Source organism: Eretmochelys imbricata, chromosome 11 (assembly GCF_965152235.1).
Source record: "Eretmochelys imbricata isolate rEreImb1 chromosome 11, rEreImb1.hap1, whole genome shotgun sequence".
NCBI lineage: Eukaryota > Metazoa > Chordata > Testudines > Cheloniidae > Eretmochelys > Eretmochelys imbricata.
In genome coordinates, this window is record NC_135582.1 from 61098561 (window position 1) to 61122784 (window position 24224).

General features: G+C 39.6%; 1 protein-coding gene across 1 annotated transcript in view; it reads right to left on the minus strand.

Annotated features, from left to right (window-relative positions):
• The window catches only part of RAPH1 (Ras association (RalGDS/AF-6) and pleckstrin homology domains 1), an 80239-nt gene extending 56258 nt beyond the window's left edge, over window positions 1–23981 (minus strand). Inside the window, exons 1-3 of the mRNA XM_077830207.1 lie at window positions 23862–23981; window positions 12924–13029; window positions 11539–12059 (exon numbers count right to left, since the gene is read on the minus strand). Of these exons, the coding sequence (XP_077686333.1) occupies window positions 11539–12059; window positions 12924–13029; window positions 23862–23981 (747 nt within the window). The remainder of the gene's footprint in view (window positions 1–11538; window positions 12060–12923; window positions 13030–23861) is intronic.
• Window positions 23982–24224: the final 243 nt, after the last annotated feature.

The window sequence follows — 24224 nt, forward strand, 5'->3', positions numbered from 1 at the left end:
CTGTTTTTGTTTTATTCATAACCAGTCACATCCAATCCTTATCCAACTTGGTAAAAATTAACCAATATCACATGCAAGAATGACTCAGCAGCAACTCAAGAATAAATGATAGCCTCCAATTGTCAACTGTCCCTTCAGTAAGTCTCACTCCACAGTGTCAAGCTCCTCTATAACCCACAAAAAGCCCCAGTTTGCATTTCTGTAAGTTGTAACAGTATTTGATTTATTAAAGAAAATTACAGAAATTCCTTTCACATTTTACAACTCCATTGAATGCTGCTGTGTTCCTAATTTTGGTCAGCTGTTCCAAATGTGTTTTTGGGCCAAGTATGGCCAAACAAGTAATCTTGCTAATTTTACACAGATGTTGTATCTCTCATCCCCTCTCTTCTCCAATATGAATCCCTGCACTTTTTTAACATTTAATTATCTCAGTATCAGGAGGACAAGAAACTGGTTTACAAAACAGAAAAATATTCTGTGATCATATATTATTTATAAGCTCCCATACTAATTCATCACAGCTTTTAGGGAGAGATTTTCATTGGGAGTTGGGTGCTTCCGAGAGAAAACTTCTGAACACTGCAGCATAACACTACGTCACAAACCCATTTTTCTGTTTCTCAGTTCAGATTCAGTTCCTTGGCACAAACCTGTCTCCTCTTAAGTATGAGTTGTGCAGATTTTCTTATGAAGTTATTAATTTAGAGGTTTTAACAGGGTTCTATGAATATTTGAATTCTTGTTCAATTACTTTCTTATGGCTTGTCTACACAGTGAGGTACCACTGTTTCTCACACGTTCTTGTCAACTGCTGGAAATGGCCCACCTTGATTATCACTACAAAAGGTTTCTCCCCCCACCCCGTTCTCCTGCTGGTTATAGCTCACCTTACCTGATCACTCTTGTTACAGTGTGTATGGTAACACCCATTGTTTCATGTTCTCTGTGTATATAAATCTCCCCATTGTATTTTCCACTGCATGCATCCGATGAAGTGAGCTGTAGCTCACGAAAGCTTATGCTCAAATAAATTTGTTAGTCTCTAAGATGCCAGAAGTCCTCCTTTTCTTTTTACACTACAGGAAAGTGATTTCTAAGTGCACTAACATGTTGTGCATTAATTGGTCCATTCAGATCTCGCTTGTGGGCACTAGAAGTTTTCTAGTACTCTTTAATGTAGTGCTGTTTGAAACAGTATCAATTAATGCGCAACAAAAAGCACATCCCCAGAGTGCACATCACTCCACCATGTACACATGCCCTTAGTTTGTCCGTATTAATGGTACAGTATATATTATGCATCTGTACCTATTGAATGTGCGTGTGTGTGTGTGTGGGGGGGAATACAAGGGGGAGAGGTGGAGGTGGAAAGGGCTATTTATATTTTCCTACTGGAGTGCACAGTTCCATACTGGTCTTCTTCATTAATGGACATTTGAGGAAGGGGAAAGGGAAACTGATTTGTCTCATGGGGACATGTGAAGGAGTGAAGTGTTGAAAGACTTAGAAAGATCACTTTACTGGGGACAGCTGTGGTATCAACAGTAAACTCTGATTAGTCTATTGTTATCAGCAGCTCTAATCAGAAAAAGCACACGGATGCATGGACCAAGGCCCAAACACTTCAAGGAGGTTCTAGTTCACCTGACTGCTATTGGAAAGTGTTCATACCCCTTCCATAGATCAGGAGACAGGCCATCATTTGACCAGGTCAGTGAAGGTTGGAGTCTTGAGTTAAGCCTCTTCTTCCTAGAAGGATACAGCCTTGGGCACTGGAACTTCTCAGATCCTATTTCAATTTTGGGAGGAGTACAGTGCTGAGGGTTATGTAACTATCTGGGTAGACAGACATCTTCATACCAATATGAGTAATCTGCAAGGGGCTATTGGTAAGGCTTCTTAAGAAATAGATTCAGATAATAACTGGTCATAGTGGAAAATTTTAGGTTTTTTTCCTATCATAGACACAGTTTTCTCTTCTGTTTTAGTGGAATGAGTTCATCTTCTATTTTCAAGCCACCTAAGTTTCTGATAGAAAGTGCAGTACTTAGCCAGTACTTTTAAGAATGAATATATTTTTATCTCCCTCTCTCCTACTGCTCCTTGTGTTTGCTTTTTATAGCTTTAAGAAAAGTTAAGGTGGAAAGGAAACAGTCTACCATGTTTGCCTTCAAAACATATTACTTTAAACTCACAGAGGGATCGGGGAGACAACACTTAGCCCTAAAACTGAATGCAATGAATATATGGCTGTAGTAGCAATACCATACATTTTAAAAATTTCTATTCTACTAGTCAAACAACAAATTCCTTCATTACTGTCAATTTAACCAGCCAGTTGTGACAGACAAGACATTCGTTTTTAATTTTAATTTAAACATTAGCACAGAACATCCTAAAACTATGATTAGGGAATTGGTTCAGTTCTGTCTCAGAGGGAAGAATGTCACTTATTGAATGGTCAAGAACAGTTCTCTACATCAAGTAGGTTTTCCATGGCGGTTTCCAGTCTAAACACTGACCCAATCTAAGCTTTCCTAGCTTGTGTGATCTGAAGACATACCATAAAGTGTCATGGCTGCAGGCATGGAAACGCAATAACAATAACAACATGTTGATTTTAAATAACTTTAACACTATAACAGGTTATAACTATAACAGGTTATATATTAACCAAGAAAACTATATTAACTGAAATGTCAAGATATTTCAGCAATTTAACTACAAAACTATTCATTAAATGGCTGGAAGTGAGAAAGTGCATGTAGGCTTCCAGCACTGTGCACCAAAGAAGTTGATACTATTTCCACAAATGTTTGCAATGAAGTAATAAGTTAACTAAACAAATGATAAAATTGATTTGCAAACAGACTGGAGTTTTAGTTTTCTAGGATTTTCCATTCCAAAGTTCTCCCAATCCCTCCCCACAGTTCATCTCACTTTCCTTTTTATAAAAACCACACAGTAAAAACAACCAATATTCTCCAAAAAAGCCTTCTATTACAGACTACCTTGTAGCTATAGTACATCATACAAACAGAATGCCGTACTGGTCTTATACACAAACCACTTATGGGAGTGGCTAATGCAGATGAATATTGCAATGCATAAACAAACAAGTTCCTAAAAATTACAAATTGATAAGTTTATCTTTAAGATATTTTGAATAACTCCATAAGATTTGGCAAGTTATGATTTGTATTTCAGAAACATTTTAATAACTGGACTGCTGATACTTGTGCTGCCAAAAAAGCTGAAAACCAGCTTCAGGATGATGGATTTACAGAATTTTCCTTTACTGTTACTTTTTTTTTTGGAAGTCAGAAATATCACTTGTGATGAACTGTTCAAAAAAAGTGGGGAAGGAGCTGTGTTAACAACCATGGTTAAGTCTCATATTTATTAATTCTTTCCATTTGCTAAATTTTACAGACTAAAGAAAGGGTAATTGGAAGCAACCACATGCCACAAAGGCCTGTGGCCAACAATTGGAATGCCTTAAAATAACTGGCAAAGAACGCATTTCATTTGAAATCTCAAAGTTAAAGTCCCAGTCCCTGATTGGTGCAAGTCATGACTACACATAGCTGCTTATATCCTTTATACATGTTAACCACACACAATTCATAGAACATAAGGAACAGAACATAGGCTCCCAAATACAGACACTAAAGCCAATACTCCCCCATGTTAAAAAGTGCTCAACCTAAAGATTAAATAGGCCAGACTTGTTTTAAGTCATCACAAGAATAAATTAATAGATTCATGGATTATAACGCCAGAAGGGACCAATGCAATCATTCAGTCTGACCTCCAGCATAATGCAAGCCATATGATTTCTCTGAATTAATTCCTGTTTGAAGTAGAGCACATATTTTACAAAAAAACCCTAAAATATAATGAAGTTCAATGATCCAGGTCTATTTTGAAAGAGAGAATTGCTTATTGTAGATGGTCCACAGTCAACATTTGTCTTTCTATATATGAATATAGTTAAATATATTAATATACAATATGGTAGTTGTAACCATATAAACATTTAGCAAGTTAACATACAGAGATCTGTGAGATCTCACAACTATTCTAAGGACTGGGAAGCTTTTGTTATCAGTGTCAGCTACTATAGGTGTTAATTTAATGATGGCCATCATACAAACCAACAAAAGAACTAAGGTACAGTTGCTGAGGGAGCCTAACTCTGAATTTCCTTACTTATGTTTATTTTAATTCTTAACATCACCACCACCTTACAGTGTAATTTTACACTTAATCTGTTTTTTTGGGCCTGTACATTTAACACCTCATAGTCTGATTTAAGTTTTGAAATGTGCCCCAAAAGCTCCACTATCTTTGTACTAACTATGCTGAGTTAATTCCAGTGCAATGCCTACAATTTCTTTGTCCTGATTTCTACATCTTACATCTCTTAGATCAATTTAAATTAGGGCTGTCACGCGATTAAAATGATTAATCGCGCTGTTAAACAATAATAGAATACCATTTATTTAAATATTTTTGAATGTTTTCTACATTTTCAAATATATTGATTTCAATTACAACACAGAATACAAAGTGTACAGTGCTCATTTTATATTTTTGATTACAAATACTTGCACTGTAAAAAACCAATAGTATTTTTCAATTCACCTACGGCAAGTACTGTAGTGCAATCTCTATCTTGAAAGTTGAGCTTATAAATGTAGAATTACGTAAAAAAAACCCCTGCAATCAAAAATAAAACAATGTAAAACTTTAGAGCCTTCAAGTCCATGCAGTCCTACTTCTTGTTCAGCCATATCACGCAGACAAACAGGTTTGTTCACATTTGCAGAAGATAATGCTGCCTGCTTCTGGCTTACGACGTCACCTGAAAGTGAGATCAGGCGTTTGCATGGCACTGTTGTAGCCGGTGTTGCAAGATATTTATGTGCCAAATGCACTAAAGATTCATATGTCTCTGCATGATTCAGTCACCATTCCAGAGGACATGCATCCATGCTCATGACGGGTTCTGCTTGATAAGGATCCAAAGCAGTGCGGACCGACGCATGTTTATTTTCATCATCTGAGAAAGATGCCACCAGCAGAAGGTTGATTTAATTTTTGGTGGTTCGGGTTCTGTAGTTTCCACATCCGAGTGTTGCTCTTTTAAGACTTCTGAAAGCATGCTCCACACCTCATTCCTCTCAGATTTTGGAAGGCACTTCAGATTCTTAAATCTTGGGTTGAGTGATGTAGCTATCTTTAGAAATTTCACACTGGTATCTGCTTTGCATTTTGTCAAATTTACAGTGAAAGTGTCCTTAAAATGAACAACATGTGCTGGGTCATCATCCGAGACTGCTATAAGATGAAATATATGGCAGAATGTGGGTTAAACTGAGCAGGAAACATACAATTCTTCCCCAAAGAGTTTAGTCACAAATTTAATCAAGGCATTATTTTTCTGAACAAGAGTCATCAGCATGGAAGAATGTCCTCTGGAATGATGGCTGAAGCACGAAGAGGCATATGAATCTTTACCGCATCTGGCATGCAAATATCTTGCAATGCCAGCTACAACAGTGCCATGTGAATGCCTGTTCTCACTTTCAAGTAACATTGTAATTAAGAAGTGGGCAGCATGATCTCCTTTAAATGTAAACAAACTTGTCTCTTAGCAATAGGCTGAACAAGAAGTAGGACTGAGTGGACTCGTAGGCGCTAAGGTTTTACATTGTTTAGTTTTTGTGTGCAGTTATGTAACAAAAAACCCTACATTTGTAAGTTGAACTTTCATGATAAAGAGATTGCACTACACTACTTGTAGGAAGTGAATTGAAAAATGCTATTTCTTTTGTTTATCATTTTTACAGTGCAAATATTTGTAATCAAAATATAAAGTGAGCATTGTACACTTTGTATTCTGTGTTGTAATTGAAATAGATATATTTGAAAATGTAGAAAAACATCCAAAATATTTAATAAATTTCAATTGGTGTTCTATTATTTAACAGTGCGATTAATAGCGTATTAATTTTTTTTTTTTTAGTTAATCGCATGAATTAACTGTGATAAAGATGAACAAGTACAAAATCAAATTCAGTTAACTGGAACTACCTATTGCTAAGTGATGTACTATCATGGTATGGAAGCCAGAGTCTCCTCCTGTCACACAAACTGAATTACAGATTTTAAGAACTATCACATTAGAAAAAAATGCCGTTTATGTGCCAGAAACCAAATGGCAGACTTCAAAATTATCTGCAACCCCTTCATTGAGTATACACAGTACCCTAACAATGACTGGCCATGAATGGATCTTTTCACAAAAAGTCAGATACAAAAACTAGCTGGGTGGGCATGCCTGAGGTTCTTCTCTTCTCTCTCCCTCCCACCCCCCAATTTACCTCCTTCCCTCTACTGCTGCCCTATAAAGAGCTCATTGCAAGAAATCCTCTCTAGGGGGACAGATTTAGTCAAATTATGATCTACTTTCCTTCCCTTTATTAATACTATTATTAAATTAGAAGCTTTACCCATAAATTATGTTTTTGCATCTCAAAGTTCAGGCTAAATCTTTTGGGTCAGTAACTCATTACATAAGTAAAAGGGAGAAGTACCAATCAAACTGCAATATCATCTGAGCTGCAAGTATTAACCAAAGAATGATTTGTGAAATAATTTACGGAAAACCAAACTGCTTCATTGCAAACGTTTCACCAAGGCTTCCCTTCTCTCTACCCAAGAAGTGGTTACAACCCATAGGGAATCTATGGGCAAACAGAATTTCCCATTACTCCCAAGTCAAGGTACCTTTAGAGGCTTTACCTTTCCTAGGCCTCTAAGGTGAATAACTGAACACCCTAATTTTCTTCTGACAGAATTTCAGATCAACATTGTATACACCTACAAAAACAATGGGTGTTTTCATTTAGTGTTACCCGGTTTTGTCATTCTCCTTCTCTCATTATTCCAATAAAACCTAGGGGAGGGGAAAAGAGACAAATTTCTTAAAACCACTCTCCTCGTCTTGTGCAGCAGCAAAGGATGTCAAAAGGGCAGAGCTGCCAAGCCATTGACCCTTCTTATAGAAACTACTGTAGGAAAGGAAAAGATTTCAAAGGTTGGCAGCCTTAGGGACATAGAAGGTCAAAAGGGAGACAAGGCAGAGTAAAAGACTAAACTCAAGGTTCCACGTAAGGACAACCTGCCTAACAAAGGATTTGGTAAGGAGGGGCCACTTAGGGACTTTGTCCAAGGAGAATATTAAGGGCAAAAATTTTGCTTCCAGATCCACTCAATTCTCTCAATGATGCATCCGATGAAGTGAGCTGTAGCTCACAAAAGCTTATGCTCACATAAATTTGTTAGTCTCTAAGGTGCCACAAGTACTCCTTTTGTTTTTGCGAATACAGAGTAACACAGCTGCTACTCTGAAACCTATCATTTTCACTATAAGCAAGAGCTTAGAATACAGCCACAGCAGAGAGAGATTTAGGCAGCAGGGTCTTCGAAGAAAATCTTAAATTTAAGTAAGGGAATAGGAAGTAACTTTGTGCAGATACCAAGAGACCTTTTCCAAATCCTACAGGAGATACCTTTCCCTTTTAGTTCAACTAGTTAGGGCAGTCAGTACAGTAGTGGTTGTTTAAAACTGTCCTTTCTATCAAGGAATCTCTGAAAGCTGTGTGCTCCAGCCTTTTCCTTCAAGTGCAACTGGACAGAAGGACAGGATTTGGGTTTTTTTTTTTTTTTCTTTCTTCTCTCCAGAAAACTGTTCCCACCTGGTTTGTAACAGAAAAAGTTCCAAAGTTTTACTTGTATGTGTAACAGGGCCAGATGGGAGAGAAGAAGTTTAAGATTTTAATGACTGGCCAAAAAGGCACTAAAATTTGATGAACCCTTTAAGGGTTCATCATCTGAGGTCTTCTGGCTGACAACCCACACTCTAATGGCTACAAGCTTGATTCCGCCATGTCCGGAAGTATAGCCAGAGTAATCACCTCATTAAGAGATGCTAAGATGGCCCAAGTCATGAAAATAAGTGCTAAACTACACAGGACATACGCCTTTTGGAAGGACAGAGGCAGTTCTTTTGGAAAGTGCCTGGAACTCTCCCAGCCTTCCCTGGATAGTGAGCCACCAAACGAAAAATGACAAGTTTTGCAAAAGCTCTGCACATTTCTTTTCTGGGGGGAATCATGACTGTCTTTTTTCAGTTGTGAGGATGGATTTAATCAAGCACAGGCTACTGTGGAGTTTATTTTGGGGGTGCTTAGGCATTACCCATAGGAACATGTGTCAGTAGATGGATGGAGAACCGCATCTGGTTTTTCTTTCTCAACAGATCAGAAGACATTCCCTTGAGCTAATGAATTTATTTCTAAAGAGTTAATTAATGATTCTTCAGAAATAAGACAAGCTCTCTAACAGAGGAGTCAGGTACTTCTTCAGTGTAGTGAGATAACACAGATCAGACAAAAAGTGTCGTAAAACAAAGCATTCTTGTTAAATGGATTGGAAGTAGCTACTACTACCCCAAAGAAAGGAAACAGGATTTGGCTCACACACTCATCTCAAATGACTAACAGACCCTTGTTACCTTCCTCAAAGAGAGCATTCTTATCAATTTATCTGGGCAGAGAAACAATAGACACATTCTTATGAGAAGCAGTCAGTCTCCTCATGTTAAAAAGGGGAATCGTTTACAAGGCCAGCTCATACTCACATCTATGATGGCTTTCAGGTTTCTCAGACTTGCAATCAATGGTTCAGAGTTGTGAAAGCAGTCAAGAAAAACAAACCCAGTAATCATGGATTAGAATAATCTGCCACACACACTTATGCACACAAAAAAGCAATTTCCTCCCCACCTCTTCTATCTACCTTTCCATCTGTTGTGATTAACCCTTTCTTCTATTAAGAAAAAAAAGATGTAAGTCATCAAGGAGCAGTAGACTGCCTGTTACTCACTCCATAGCCAGAACTAGAAAATCCATGAAAGACAGAGGGCAGGATTGTGTCTTCTTTGCCAAAACTTTTGGTGCAATCTGACTGATGCTTCAGCATATCATTTGCAAGATAAAACTGACTGAGACAAGAGTCTCAAACTGCTGAATCAGCAGCAGAAAATACATGTCACTAAAAAGTTTACATACAAATCCTGGATCTAAGTTATTCCTATACAATGCGCATCTACCAAAAAAAATTCAGTTTATGTACCACCTTTGTCTACCCAGACTGAACTAGAGCCATAGGTGCTATTTACATAGAGCTACATATGCAGAAACACACAGAGAAAGGAACAGAACCATTTACACATTTTTAACATCCTATTTCAGTGCTTTTGTGGCACAAGATAACTCACTGTGCATAAAGCAATGCCATGCATTAAGTTGATGAATTTTTGAAGTGTTTTGGGTGAGGGTAGGGGAAAGGATAATAAAGTCTTCAATGAAAGTGAATATAAAAATTCAGTATCTTTAAAAAGTTTTTTGAAGGTCTGAAACATCTGACTACAAAAAAGTATTTACTGGATTAATAAATTAACTATTTCATGGGTCAGACTGACAGGTTTTATTATTCTTTTAAAATGATAGGCTCATATTCAGTACCTTATTGGCGCCTGTTTCACTGAAAAAACTGACCTCAAACTCTGCACATACACACTTCTGAAGCTTCACTCAGGTACAAGGCAGCCAGGAGAGAACAGGCAATGATAACTACACTCATTTTAACTTCCATGTATAGGGAAACGTCTTCCCAAAGTTTCACCTTTGCTCAGGATGGTATTAGGTTTCTATCCCTCTCCAAAGGTCCAAAACTAAACTTAACGAAACCTCATTATACTAAAGAAATATAGAGCAAACTAAATGCAAGAACAGTAATACACTGAATAAATGATAGGAGAAGATTGGCTCCAACTCCCAGATCTGCCTCAATTGGTTTGCAGACAGTCAGAAGAGCACTTAATAACTGAAAACTACAGCTCAGGCTACAAGAAAGACACCTTGCTTTTTTTTGTTTAACCCATACAGGCACAGCTCCAGTTAAGAGGACACTGATGGGAGTACCAATTATATAAATAAAATCAACATGAGCTGTTCATTATTTTCTAAGCATTCTACATAAATATTAAATACAAATGTGGCCTTGAGAAGTTCATGATCTTCAGTCCAAGCTACAGCATTCAGCCTTTACAATACATAAACCTATTTCTGCCTCATATTTACAGTCGGAAGAGTCATTCTTTTGCTTCAGCTGGAGTGAAATATAGTATAGTATTCAAACTGGGTTAATTATCTATAAAAATAAGCCCTATTTGTTCCTGTTATCTCCTCTGAATAGATGGGAAACTAAAAAGTGTGTGTATCAGCACAGCAAACTTCTGAATGACAATCAGGTTATCAGTAGTAGTTTCCAATGTCATCAAAACAACATGAGTAATCCTTTCTTATTGAAGCCCTCTGATTCACTAGGACATTCTTCCATATGTATCATGCCGGTATAAGTATAGCTTTATTTTGGCTATCCAATCATCATTTCTAGTTCTGCAAATGATGCAGCATTTAAGATCCCTGAAAGAAAAATTCTTACAATGGCACAATGGGATGTAAATATGAAATTTCAAAGGCACTTGGTAAGTTGCCATGTATATACTGAATCCTCTTTTCTTGTCTATTCTTTCAAAAAAAATTTTTTTTGCCTACGAGCTAGCAGCAGAATGATTTGTCATGCGATAAAGAAGATGTCAAACTGGAATACTTTATGAAGACTGAGGGAGAATTCAGGCCTGAAGAAAAATAACCCATATATAAAAACAGCAAGAACTTCAAGCACATATGCTGAATAATCTCTTACTATTGAGCTTTGAATTTATCACATAATTTGCAATGTACTATATTGTGTTATACTGTAAAATTTATAATGAATTATCTGAATTATGCATGTTATTTCTCTTTCTTTATAAAAACCAAAATAATTCATAGCATAGTGTATGTTTTCCTCCAATTTTTTTGAAATTGAGTAGTAACACAAAGGATGTGTCTTTGTACAATGTCATCTTAAAGGGTATACCAATCTGACTAGTTTTAAATATATTAACATTATCAACAAAGAGAATGAAAAGGCTCTTCATGAAGGAGATGACCAAATCTATCATGCCACCACTAATCTTCCCACAAATACTTTTCAAAAACTCTGGTTTAAAATAGTTATAAGTGCATCTCCAGAGAACAGTACTGGAATTCCTGAACATTTAACCTAGTAACTTTTTAATCTTAAACATACAGAAAATGTTAAGATGTGAATAGATAGGGTGGTGGGAAGACCTGCAAAAAAAGCCTTACCCTTGCTTGAAAGGAATCTTTTTTTAAAGAGAGCAAGAGAACCAACAATGTCATTGTATCTAAGAAAAAGCTAGCCCTCACTCACCCTATACCACATTGAACATGTATGGCCATAAGCCCCATTAGGGTAGGACTGAAAGAGAAAGGTAAAACAAAGTTTAAAGAAAGTGTAAATAAAACCTATATTGAAATTATGAGACTCTACCTCAGTAATCGGTTGGCCTTGCTGTGTCAAATCCAGTTCCTGAGGTCTTGTCATTTTATCAATATCTAAGGAGTCCATGCTGGATGCTGCAGAGGTTATGCTGGAACGGGATGAGTTACTGATGGAGCGCACTTCAGCATCACTCACTGTGCCAGCTGATGCTGTCCTTCTGTGCTGAGCAGTAACTACAGGTTTAGCATCTTCCATTACAGATTGCTGGGCTGCTTCATCCATGCTCAGAGAAGCCTTCTCTAACTGGGCAGTGATGTCCTCCAAGGAAAAGTTGGCATTTGAAGGCTTGTTTACCCTACCAGACGAAGAGGACGATCCTTTTATACTGCTGTGTTTAGAGGAAAGTCGACCAGCAGGTGGTTTCTGAGCTACTTTTGTTTCTGTGGCTAGACGTTTCATTGCAGCACTGTTTGCTGACTGTGACCCAATGCTGCTGAGCTCCTGCTCTATGGAACAAAGATCAGCCATGAGGGCATCCAGATCCACAGTATCCCCCTGATTCAGGGCTTCTGCAAGGAACAACAGGCATTAGCTTCCTCATGATTAACCCATTTCTCAATCATGCTCTCCAAGTAGTGCCACTTTGCAATGGACAAAGTAGAAACAATACAGTAATTTCACCATTCTGAATCTACAACGCTCAAAATAAAAAGTAGTCGTTAAAATTTAATTTAACTTCAGAGCTGCATTTGCCATCATGAGTGTCAGTAATGGAAGCCTATGAGGTCAGTGAATCTCTTTCAAATGTACAGAAATGCTTAATGAGCAACTGTCTGGTTAAAAAACCTGGCTGACATTTTTGAAGCAATGCAGAGGTGATCCCTACACATTTTTCATTAATTTTATTAGAAGGTATGTGGCAAAATCTCCAACACTGCTTAGAAAACCAAAACCCATTTTTTTTAAAATGCAAGTTTCCTGTACTACTGCCAGAGTCATAGATAATGAAAAACTGACAAAGCTTTTTTGTTTAACCTAAATATTGGACCTAATTACTACATTTGCCCTTTCACGTGCCATCTTATTTAGAATTCTTTTCCCCTTTTCATCCAATGTGGCTTAAGGAACAAACTTATTAATTCACTCCTTCATTAAAAAGATTATCAGAATAATTGTTCTTTACAAATAAGTAGATTCTGATTCTCAGATAATAGCTGCTGATAGACATCCAGTTTGTGACCCTAAGAATTCTGTGTCAACATAAACAGGATAACACAATGTAAGCAAACTAGAAAATGATGCCCTAGTCTGTCTGGATGCTATGTTTTAATGCTGTAGGATTTTAGCATTTTGTAAAATGGCTGCTTTCTGATAAAACAAATATTCATTCAATGTTAGAGAAAAAATTGAGGGTCTCAGAAAATTCTGTTTACCATTCAAATTGTACATGGAGAAGCGATAGGAGAAATTGGCAATATTGGTTTCTTGGCGAAGAGGGGATTTCTTTACTGGCTCCATGGGCTTGTCTGTATCCAAACTCTAAAAAATAAATAAATAAATAAACAAACAAGCAAACAAACTGAGAAGAGAGAAAAGAAGCTAAAATAAAGTTTGCATTTAATATAACAGGAGCTGATGGTCAAACAATATTACAAATATGGTTGAAAGCTTATCTTCAGCAGGAGAAATGTAATCTAAAAAAATGAGTTCTCTTTTGTAGCATCTGCACTAGAAAAGGATTTAGTTACCATGTTACTGAGATTAACATCAACTGTCCAACTAGGAGAGATGTTAAAATACATTCATTCTGCCACTACACAACTGAAAAGAAGGAAAATATATTCTTAAATTTGTTTTTCAATAGTATTGTTCTACACGTCACCATTTTGAAAGAATTACTTTACTGAGATTTTCTACAGTTACCTGGATCAGTTTGACTAACAACGCAATTCAGAAAAAAACAACATCTCAGAAGCAACAGAAAGAGGACTTTTTAAAGTAAATTTGCCTAAATTATCAAATTATCTTTACTAATAGGGACTATTATTTTTTTAAATATATTAGTTGTAAAAGTGAGTTTCATTCCATCTTATAAGAAAAGATCACGTTGTGCATATGTTATCCCTTATGGCTTTAAAAAAACATGTTGATATGTAACAGAATACTTTAGCAATGGTTATGTGGCTAGGTATATTAGACAGTGCTGTATGAATATTTTACCATGAAAATAAAAATGCTGACTATATTTAATTTGTTTGTAAATTCATGTTCTGCTGTTTTTGTAAAGGAGAAAAGTAGGGCTGGAAGAGACCTCGAGAAGTCATCAAGTCCAGCCCCCTGCAATTAGGCACGACTAAGTAAACCTAGACCATCCCTGACAGGTGTTTGTCCAATTTGTTTTTAAAAACTTCTAATGATGGGGACTCCATGACTGCCCTTGGAAGCCTATTCCAGAGCTTAACTACCTTTATAGCTAGAAAGTTTTTCCTAATATCTAACCTAAATCTCCCTTGCTGCAGGTTTAGCCCATAACATCTTGTCTTACCTTCAGTGGACATGGAGACTAATTGATCACCATCCTCTTTAGAACAACCCGTAACTTACTGGAAGACTTATCAGGTCGCCCCTCAATCTTCTTTTCTCAAGACTAAACATGCCCAGTTTTTTCAACCTTTCCTCAGAGGTCAGGTTTTGTAAACTTTTTATCATTTTTGTTGCTCTCTGCTGGGCTCTTTCCAATTTGTCCAAATCCTTCCTAAACTGTGGTGCCCAGAACTGGACACAGTAGTCCAGCTGGGGCCTCACCAGTGCCAAGTAGAGCGGGACAATTATCTTGTATCTTGTACATGCCTGTTAATACACCCCAGAATCATATTAGCCTTTTTTGCAGCTTTTTAGCACATTGACAACTCATATTCAGTTTGTGATCCACCATAGCCCCCAGATCCTTTTCAGCAGCCCTACCACCTAGCTAATTATTCCCCATTGTGTAGCTGTGCATTTGATTTTTCCTTCCCAAGTGAAGTACTTTGCACTTGTCTTTACTGAATTTCATCTTGTTGGTTTCAGACGAATTCTCCAATTTGTCAAGGTCATTTTCAATTTTAAATCTGTTCTCTAAAATGCTTGTAACCCCTCCCAGCTTGGGGTTATATGAAAATTTTATAAACATACTCTCTACTCTATTATCCAAGTCATTAATGAAAATATCTAATAGTACTGGACCCAGGACTGACCCCCACCCCCTGTGGCATCCCACTAGATATTCTCTCTCAATTTGACAGCAAGCCATTGATAACTACTTTTTATGTATGGTCTTTCAACCAGTTGTGAGCCCACCTTATAGTAATTTCATCTACACCACATTTCCCTACTTTGCTTATGAGAATGTCATGCAGACTGTGTCAAAAGTCTTACTAAAATCAAAGAATACCACATCTCACTCTCCAGCCCCAACTCCCAGGAATCATCCCTCTGCACCAGGCCAGGATTAGGGTTGCAGTACAAGGGTAGAGGGTGCTGCTACAGGTAGTCGGTGCCCAATCGACAATTTAGTACAGTGCACCCACTGAAACAGGAGGCTACACTGCCTGTTTCAGAATGAGACTGTCTACATCACGGGTCTCAGACAAGCGGCCTGCCGAGTTATTTCCTGCAGCCTGCCATAACTCCCCTCACACCTCTGCCACCCCGAGCGTGCTGCGTCCCCGCTCCTCCGCCTACCTCCCAGCGCTTCCTGCTGCCAAACAGCTGTTTGGCAGCACTGAGGACTTCCCAGGAGGGAGGGAGGGGGAGCGGGAATGCGGCGCACTCGGGGAGGAGGCAGAGAAGAGGTAGGGCCGGGGTGGGGATTTGGGGAAGGGGTGTGAATAAAGGGCAGGGAGGGGGCGGAGTTGGGGCGGGGACTTTGGGGGAAGGGGTTGGAATGGGGTCAGGGCAGGGGCAGGACCTCATGGAAGGGGTGGAGCGGGGGGCAGACTTTTGTATCTTTTTATGAAAAAGTGTCAGTGATGTGGCCCTAATGTACTAATGTACTAGTACTAATGTACTAGTCCTCATGTGGCCCTCATGGTGATTTGAGTTTGAGATCCCTGGTCTACATAGAGTGTTACAATTACATTGTTATAGTTATATCTGTTGGGATGCTCTGTACCTCAGGGGAACACCCAGCACCCCCATGTTCATCCTTGTAAAATGATTGTGTTGTATCCAATGAAAAGTTTGTTATGCTGGGTGTCTTCGGAAGGCCCATGATGCACTGAGCATTGTTGTTATAGTAATCGTAACAGTAGTGTTATAGGTTGTAATTTCATTTATACAGTTATGAGGCTGAAAATATGCCCTCGTGGCTTAAAGCAAGCCCAGGCAAAAACTCCCCAAGAGCAGAGAGGCAGTTCACACCTCATCAGGGCATGTATGAGACCAAACCCAGCCCAGCCTCACAGGAACAAAGGACACTGGCCTAGGCAACAACAAAGGATCTGTTGGACTCCCGAGTGAGTCACCCCCCTTCCTTTGGTCAATTTGGGACTGCTATGAGGTAATGCTCACCTGACTCTGAAGGGGGCGGGGGAAGCCAGGAGAGAAGAAAGAACATGATAAAAGGGAGAGACTTTGCCATGCTCTTCCTCTCTCTTCCACCTACATTTACAGAAACCATACCAAGCGACTGAAGCGCTGATCAAAGGGGAAAGCCTGGTTGAAGGGAAACTAGCCAGCCTATGGTGAGAAGCATCTAAGTTTGTAAGGGCACTGAAAGTGTTAAGATCAGCTTAGAATGCGTTTTACTTTTGTTTCATTTGACCAAATCCAAATTGTTATGCTTTGACTTCTAATCACTTAAAATCTATCTTTGCAGTTAACAAATCTGTTTGTTTATTCTACCTGAAGCAGTGCGTTTGGTTTAAAGCATGTCAGAGACTCCCCTTAGGAGAACAACCCTGGTGCATATCAATTTCTGTGTTAAACTGACGAACTCATAAGCTTGCAGTGTCCAGTGGGCATAACTGGACACTGCAAGATGGAGGCTGCTAGGGTTGTGTCTGGGACTGGAGATATTGGCCAGTGTCATTGGGTTGCACAATCCAAGGAGCAGTTTACATGCTAGAGGCTGTGCGTGAACAGCCCAGGAGTGGGGTTTCTCACAGCAGAGCAAGGTAAGGCTGGCTCCCAGAGTCAAGGATTGGAGTGGCCTGGCAGATCACCAGTCCAGAGAACACCACGGGAACATCACATCTGTATACTGGTATAACTTAAAAGAAATCTCCCATGTAGACAGGCCCAAGTCTCCCAAAAGCGAAGCTTCATAGGAAGAAGTAAGTTTTATCTACTACCAGAGGTTTTATTTTAAATTTGTGTTTCGGGATCCAGAGGTGGGGTAGGAGCTAACTGAAAGAGATTCCCAAACTCTAGGGAAGGGAAATTTAATTCCTGAATGCTTTTCAGCTTCCAAGGTAGCCATGTAGCATTGTTAATTAGTTTAGCCGTTGAACCTCACACACAGAAAAAAGAATTTTACTTCTGTTTCTTTCTTATCTTCTTTCAACTCATTTTTGAACTGTGTGATTTACATCTTTTTTCTTCCTCACCCAACACCATTCATTCTGTCAGACCCACCCCTCCACCCCCATTTTGTTTCAGTCTTTGCCCTCAATTGGGCTTGAAAAGTCCAAGTGATAAAGATAAACGTGGGTGCCTTAAATCATCAATTTCTGCAGATTTAAGTTTTCTCTTTAGGGAGAAAAAAATCATGGCTATTCCTTATAACTGGGAAGACAACCATCCAAATGTAAACAGAATGTAAATCAGTGATGTACCACTGTCTTTCTCAGGCTGCAAACAGATGGCTCTAATGCGTCTACTGATACCCAGAGATTTCCCAAGCAGCACCTGAGTGAAAATGTGCCTATTTAGAACCTAATAGGCAACAGTAAAACTGTCAAGAATCATGTGAGTTTACACATTGCTGCTACTGGATACAGTTATGACTATCAGTAAAGGTAGGAACTGGAGTTATTTGTGGGTGATGAGGACCAATATGGAAACTGAGAAGGGTAGGGGAGGCTTAACTCCTCAGACTGAACCCATAGTCGCTGGCCTATAGTTTACACCTCTTGATAAAGTCTCATCTGCTTATTAAAAAGTTTCGGTCAGGAGTACATACATTATGTATAGTACAGAAACCAAGAGTTAACAAATTACTTTGTGTCCCATGAACATTTATATAGATAGGTTCTAGCGATAGCAGCAGAACAAGTTCTCACCTAAGCCTTTGGAAGGTGAATTGGTGAGTTTTGCTGGTTGGCTATAGCAAAGCAAGCGAAAATCTTGAATGGAACCAAAATACAAAATAAGATACTCCTTAATACCCTGGCCCTAGAAAGCAGGATATCCCGATGCTAACCACTAATGCAAAATGCATTAGTGCTAAATGGTATAAGGTATTGGCCACAAGTGCTACAGGGTTTAAGACTAAATTTTGTAACATTTATTTGGGAGGCAGGGAATTTGGAGGGTACAGTGAATTAAAAAGATCTCTTGGGCACCATAAAGTTTAAACATATCCTTTAAAAAAAATTTCCATCTGGAAAAAAAATCTTACTTTGTGGTCCAATAAATATCCAGTGAACCTGGGAAAGAAAAATTCAGAGAAGACAGACCTGTTTTTCCATTGCTCCAATAGTCCAGCTGGAATAGAGCAATGAATGCACTAGGAATGTGTTCAGGGAGATACTCTGGATTTCTTGCAAGCTCTAATTATGCTCATGCCAAATCTTTAACTGTGACCTCAGCCACGTTAAGGGACAATAACTTTTCAAGTAAATGGACTGTGTGACAGATATGCCAATCTGTTGATATAGACATAAGAGCTATCATTAAGGTTTTGCATGAGAGCACAAGTCTGATGAAGCTGGGATACATATTACTTTTCAGTAACTGTGGGAGACGGAAGTGAAAACCTTATGAAGCGATGGAATTTATTGGCGACAGCATTGTGAGCAGTATGAAGGTGGCAAAAACCGCAGGACATTTTTTCCTTAACTATTTATTGCCAGAATTTTGAGATTTTGCCTGGGTGGGGTAGGACCTGATGCAAGCTTAACTGTCAGTAAATGTAATTTTTGTCCACTAATAATACGCCAATAAACTCCAAGAGGTTGTGCGTACATTATGAAGGTAATGGTGCATTACGAAGCAAAGTGAGTTATGGGGGTTGAAGTCCAAAAATCTGTTTTGAAACTCCTCCTCTTGCAAATGTATATGTTGAGGCATACAATTATTAATGCAGCCAACGGCTTTGCAAAACATTCCTACCTAGTTAACGTAACTTAGATTTGTAAACACAAGATTGTGAAATAAATTTGCCACTAAAATAGTTTTCTGTTCATCTAGGAATGAAGATTTTTCTATGGCTCTTTATCCATAGGCTTAGAATTAAGAAAAATTGTTCCTTAAACAAAATGATGCAATATACAACAAGGAATTACTTATTCTATTTATAGGTAATATCTATCCATAAAAATATTATCCCCACTAACTAAAAAGATATTAAAGGATGGGTACACTTGAGCGTCATTTCCACAGAAAGAACAGTTACTTACCCTACAGTAAGTGTGGTTCTTTCAGATGTTGTAGTCAGTGTGAATCCCACTGTAGGTATGCATGTGCCTCATACACATGAGATCAGTGTCTTTTGAATAGCAATATCCACCAGGGCCTTGCATGCACCCTGAGCTGCCTCATGCTCCAATATGAGGGCATTAAAGGCAGAGCAGCTGAGACCTTCTCTTGGTTCCCCCCGACTCTGAAGTCTATGATAACTGAAAACTCCAAAATGCAGGGACAGAGGGCAGGTCACAGGGTCCAACTGACAAGAAAGAACCCAGTTACCACAGGGTAAGTAAAAGTTTTTTCTTTGAGTAAGTGTCAGTGTGGATCCCACTGTAGGTTACTGGTAAGCAGTATCCCCTGGGGATCATGAGATCGAAGGATTTCAGCTAAATCAGTCAAACAGTGATTGAAGAAATGCTTTCCTAAATTTGGCCTCAGACTTGACCGCTAAGTCAAAGAGCGATGTTTAAGAGGTCAATAGGTTACTCTGCAATGCTGCTTTGTAGTTTCTGATATCGGCACATTCTTAAAGTAGGAGGAGGAGGATGCTCAAGATCTGGTTGGTATAGGCCTTAATGTTCAGTGGGAGAGGTGCACCAGGCAGCTGGCAACACAATAATACTCAGTTATCCATTTGGTTATTTTCTGACGAGATGGCCTGACTTTTAGGATGCCAAGCTATAGACAGAAATAGATAGGAAGACAGTCTGAACGGTTTGGTCCTGTCAATGTAATAAAGTCCTGGACACGTTATCCCTATGAAATGTTATATAGGGAGTTTCTGACAGACACCTGAACCTCATTCACTCTTCTGGTTCAAGTGATAGCCATTAGAAAGACCATCTTCAGAGGAAAGTGATGCAAGGAGCATTCTAAAAGAGGTTCAAACTGAGACTCCAGCAACCTGAGGAGGACTATGCTGAAATTCCAGACAGGAGTATGGTCTCTGACTGATGGGAAAGTATGTAATAGTCCTCTGAGAAACTTTAATTCCCATCTGGTGAGAAAATAAAAACATAAGAGTGGCCATATTGGATCAGAACAATGGCCCAGCTAGCCCGGTATCCTCCCTTCTGAGAGCAGCCAGTACCAGATACTTCAGAGGAAATAAACAGAACAGAAAAACTACTAAATGATCCATCCCCTGTCCTCCAGACCCAGTTTCTGGCAGTCAGATGTTTAGGAACATCTGGAGCATGGGGATGTGTCCCTCACCATCTTGGTTAATAGCCACTGTTGAACCTATCCTGCATGAACATTTCTAATTCTTTTTTAAACCGTTATACTTTTGGCCTTCACAACATACCCGGCAAAGAGTTCCACAGGTTGACTGTGTGTTTTGTGAAGAAGTACTTCCTTTTGCTTGTTTTAAACCTACAGCATACTAATTTCATTGGGTGACCCCTGGTTCGTGTGTTATTTACCTCTTCACATAACACCACTTCTCTATTCACTTTCTCCCCACCATTCATGATTTTATAAACCTTTGTTATAATTCCCCTTAGTCGTCTCTTTTCTAAGATGATGAACAGTTCCAGCGTTTTTAATCTCTCCTCATATGGAAGCTGTACCATACCCCTAATCATTTTTATTGCCCTTCTCTGTACCTTTTCCAATTCTAATTTTGAGATGGGGTTACCAGAACTGCACACACTATTCAAGGTGTGGGCATACCATAGATTTAGATTGTTGCATTATGACATTTTTCATCATCTTATCTCTCAGTTTCCTAACGGTTCCTAACATCGTGAGCTTTTTTTTTTGTCTGCCGCTGCACATTTCACGATGACCCCAGGATCTCCTTCTGGAGTGGAAACAGCTAATTTAGACATCATTTGGTATGTACAGTTGGGATTATTTTTTCCAATGTGCATTACATTATACTATCAAAACTGAATTTCATCTGCCATTTTGTGGCCCAGTCACCCAGTTTTGTGAGATCCCTTTGTAACTCTTCGCAGTCAGTTTTGGACTTAACTATCATGGGTAATTTAGTAGCACCTGCAAAACTTTGCCACCTCACTGTTTATCCCGTTTTTCAGGTCATTTATAAAATATGTAGAACAGCACAAGGAAGATGGAGCACCACCTTACAGGCGGATGGCAAGCTGAAATTTCTGTGAGGTGGACCTGGATAGAGGTGAACAAAATGCCAGCTTGTTTTAAGTAGTAGAGGATATTCAGTATTAATGCCTGGACTGAGTCCAGACCATATTTGGCTGCCCATACTGAAAACTTCTTCTATTTAGGTGAGTAAGTCTTTCTGGTCAATGCAGTCTTGCTCTGTATCTGGAATTCTTGGACCCCGAGGGAGCAGGCTCTTTCTGCAGTTTTCAATCAGCCCATAGCCATGCAATCAGGTGCAGTGACTGAGTCACAGAGCATCTGGCAGTGGTGCTATGAGATCAGATCCAAGCAACGTGAGAGCTGGAGGGCAGCTGACTGAATATTTGTAGAAGGCCTGTCAATCAAACTGCCTCTGTCAGTAGGTAGTCATGAGGATGATCATGGCTTTGTCTTGTTCGATTTTGGATACTATCATAAAGATCAGTGGAATAACATTGAGAAGGCTTTGGGACCACTATGAAAGGAAGGCATTTGGTAACAACCTCAAGTTCATACCTCCTCTGAAAATAAAAAAAAGTTCTGGCACCTGACATTGGTGGCAAACAAGTATCACAGGGTCCCCAGCGAAGGAACATCTCATCCATGATGGATCGCCACAGTGACCACTTGTGAATGGTAACACAGTCTCCTCAGATGTTTGCCAGGGTGTTGCTGACTCCTGGGAGGTGAAAAGCCAGCACAGTTAACCATATCCAGAGCTTGATTGCCTATAGACAGCAGGGCGAAGAGTGTGTACCTCTTTGTTTACATAGTGCACTGCAGACATATTGTTTGTCAAGAGCTGCACTGTGGAGCTTTGACAAACGGGTAGGAAGGATGTGCAGGCTAACATGACAGCTCTGAGCCCCAGGACACTGACATGGGCCCCTTCTGGGGACCACGTCCCTTGCATTTGTTGACGGTTCAGGTGGACACCCCAACTTATCCTTGATCTGTGATTAAAATCATTGTTGGGGAAGCAGAAGAGAATGGTAAACCTCCATGCCTTCTGGGTTCTTTCCACCACTTCGCTTCTGCAATGATGTGAGGTGTAACCACCGCCTTCTTGCTCATTTGGTGTTTATCTGGGGTATAGACCAACCTGAGCCAGAGTTGAAGAGGCCTCAGGTGAAGTCTGGCAAGCAAAGTCAGGAATGTGCACAATGACATATAGCCCAGCAGTTCCAGACATTCCTGCACCTTTGTAGCTGGGTTTGATTCTATCTGAATTAATAAATATCAAATGCATCAACAATAACCCTGACTGTGGGAAGGTACGCTCTCACTAACCAGGAGTTGATCAAGGCTCCTATGAACTCTATCAGCTGTGATGGGATAAGAGCCTATTTTTTTGTAGTTCACCAGAAGGCCTAGCCAAGAGAACAGGGAGAGGGCATATTACAAACTTGCTGCTGTTTCCTGGTGAGATCTGTCCTTGTTCAGCCAATTGTCCAGATAAGGGTAAACATGAATGACCTTCCTTCTGAGATGTGTTGCTACTACCTCTAGGTACTTTGTGGAGACTGAATGATAATGATTGGGCCCCACTGTGAATCTTAGGTACTTCCTGTAGCCGGGTGGATGGCGATATGGAAGTATGCATCCCACAAGTTCAGAGGCACACACCAGTCTTGAGTCTGAGGAGATGGGATGATGAAGGCAACCATTACCACCATTCTGAATCTGAAGCAGCATGATGTATTTGTTCATTCTTGTCAGGTCTAGGGTAGGACAAAGATCCCCTTTTTTCTTCAGGATAAGGAAAGGACAAGAACAGAAGAAGCCTCCTTCCCTATCCTCTGCATTTACCTCTTCTATGGCACCTCGATGAAGTAATGAGGCCACTTCTGTCTGTAAAAGGCTCTCATGAGGAGAGTCCTTGAAAAGGAATAGGGAAGGGAGGAAGGTAGCGTTTAAAGAGTGGAAATGTATAAGGTAGTCTTGGGCCCTTATGCACATTTGTTGGCTGTGACAGTTGTCCAGGCCTGGTGGAAAGGGATTCCCGAAGGTAAGGGCAGGCTCCAGATTGGGAGTGTCAAGAGTCACATGAGCTATCAAATCTGCCATCTCTGAAAGGGATCTGGGTTGCCTAAAGGGAGAGAGAAGCATCCCCTGGATCTCTTTCCTTGTGGGTAACTCTAGCTGTGGACTCTGAGAATAGGTCAGTGTCCTTTGCCTCTGTTGGTACTTTTGTGGTTTCCTAGAGGCGGCCAGTGTGTAGATTCCCAGGAGCCACAGCATGGCCCTTGAGTGAATGGATTGCTTCTTCTGTTTGGAACGCCAATATGAAGATTTCTCCACACAGCTGGTTGAACAACCAGTTTCAAAGTCTGTAAGTAGAATAAAGGGTTGGACACTCACTAGGTGCAGTCTTCCTGCAGCAGATGGTAAGAGAACTAAGGGGGGGAGTAGCAGCCACTCTGCCCTTTATGCCCTCGCACAGGAGCATAAAGAGACTCCGAGCACATGTGCAGCCTCAACAAATACCGCTTTTCAAAAAAAGACTCCAATCTCATGCACATGAGGTGCATGTGCTCCCTACAGTGGGAATCACATTGATACATACTCTAAGAACATACTGAGACATTAAAAATTAGTGTGTAACACTGGTGCCAATTACTTAATGAAATATTTGACCCTTGTACGTCCCTGACCTGTGTGAGTTTGTCCAGCTCCCCAAGCCATTGTCCAAACATCTTGTCCAGATCTTGGTCTTCCTTATCACTATCTTCTTCTGCACCATGATCTAGTTCTTCATCTGATAATTGCTCCATCTGAAACACAAAAGAAATACACCAGTCAATTTACACTCCGCATTTAAAAAGCGGGAACAAGGTCTCTTTGGAGGATTGCAATAAACTATTTGGGAACATTCTGCAGGACTGTAGTTTAAGAATCTTACTAAACGTCTATCTACAAATGACATCGCTGCACTGGGAAATGCCATCACTGAACAAAATCATGGAAAAATTGTACTACTAAGTAGACATTTGAAACTCAGATATTTCTGAGAAGCT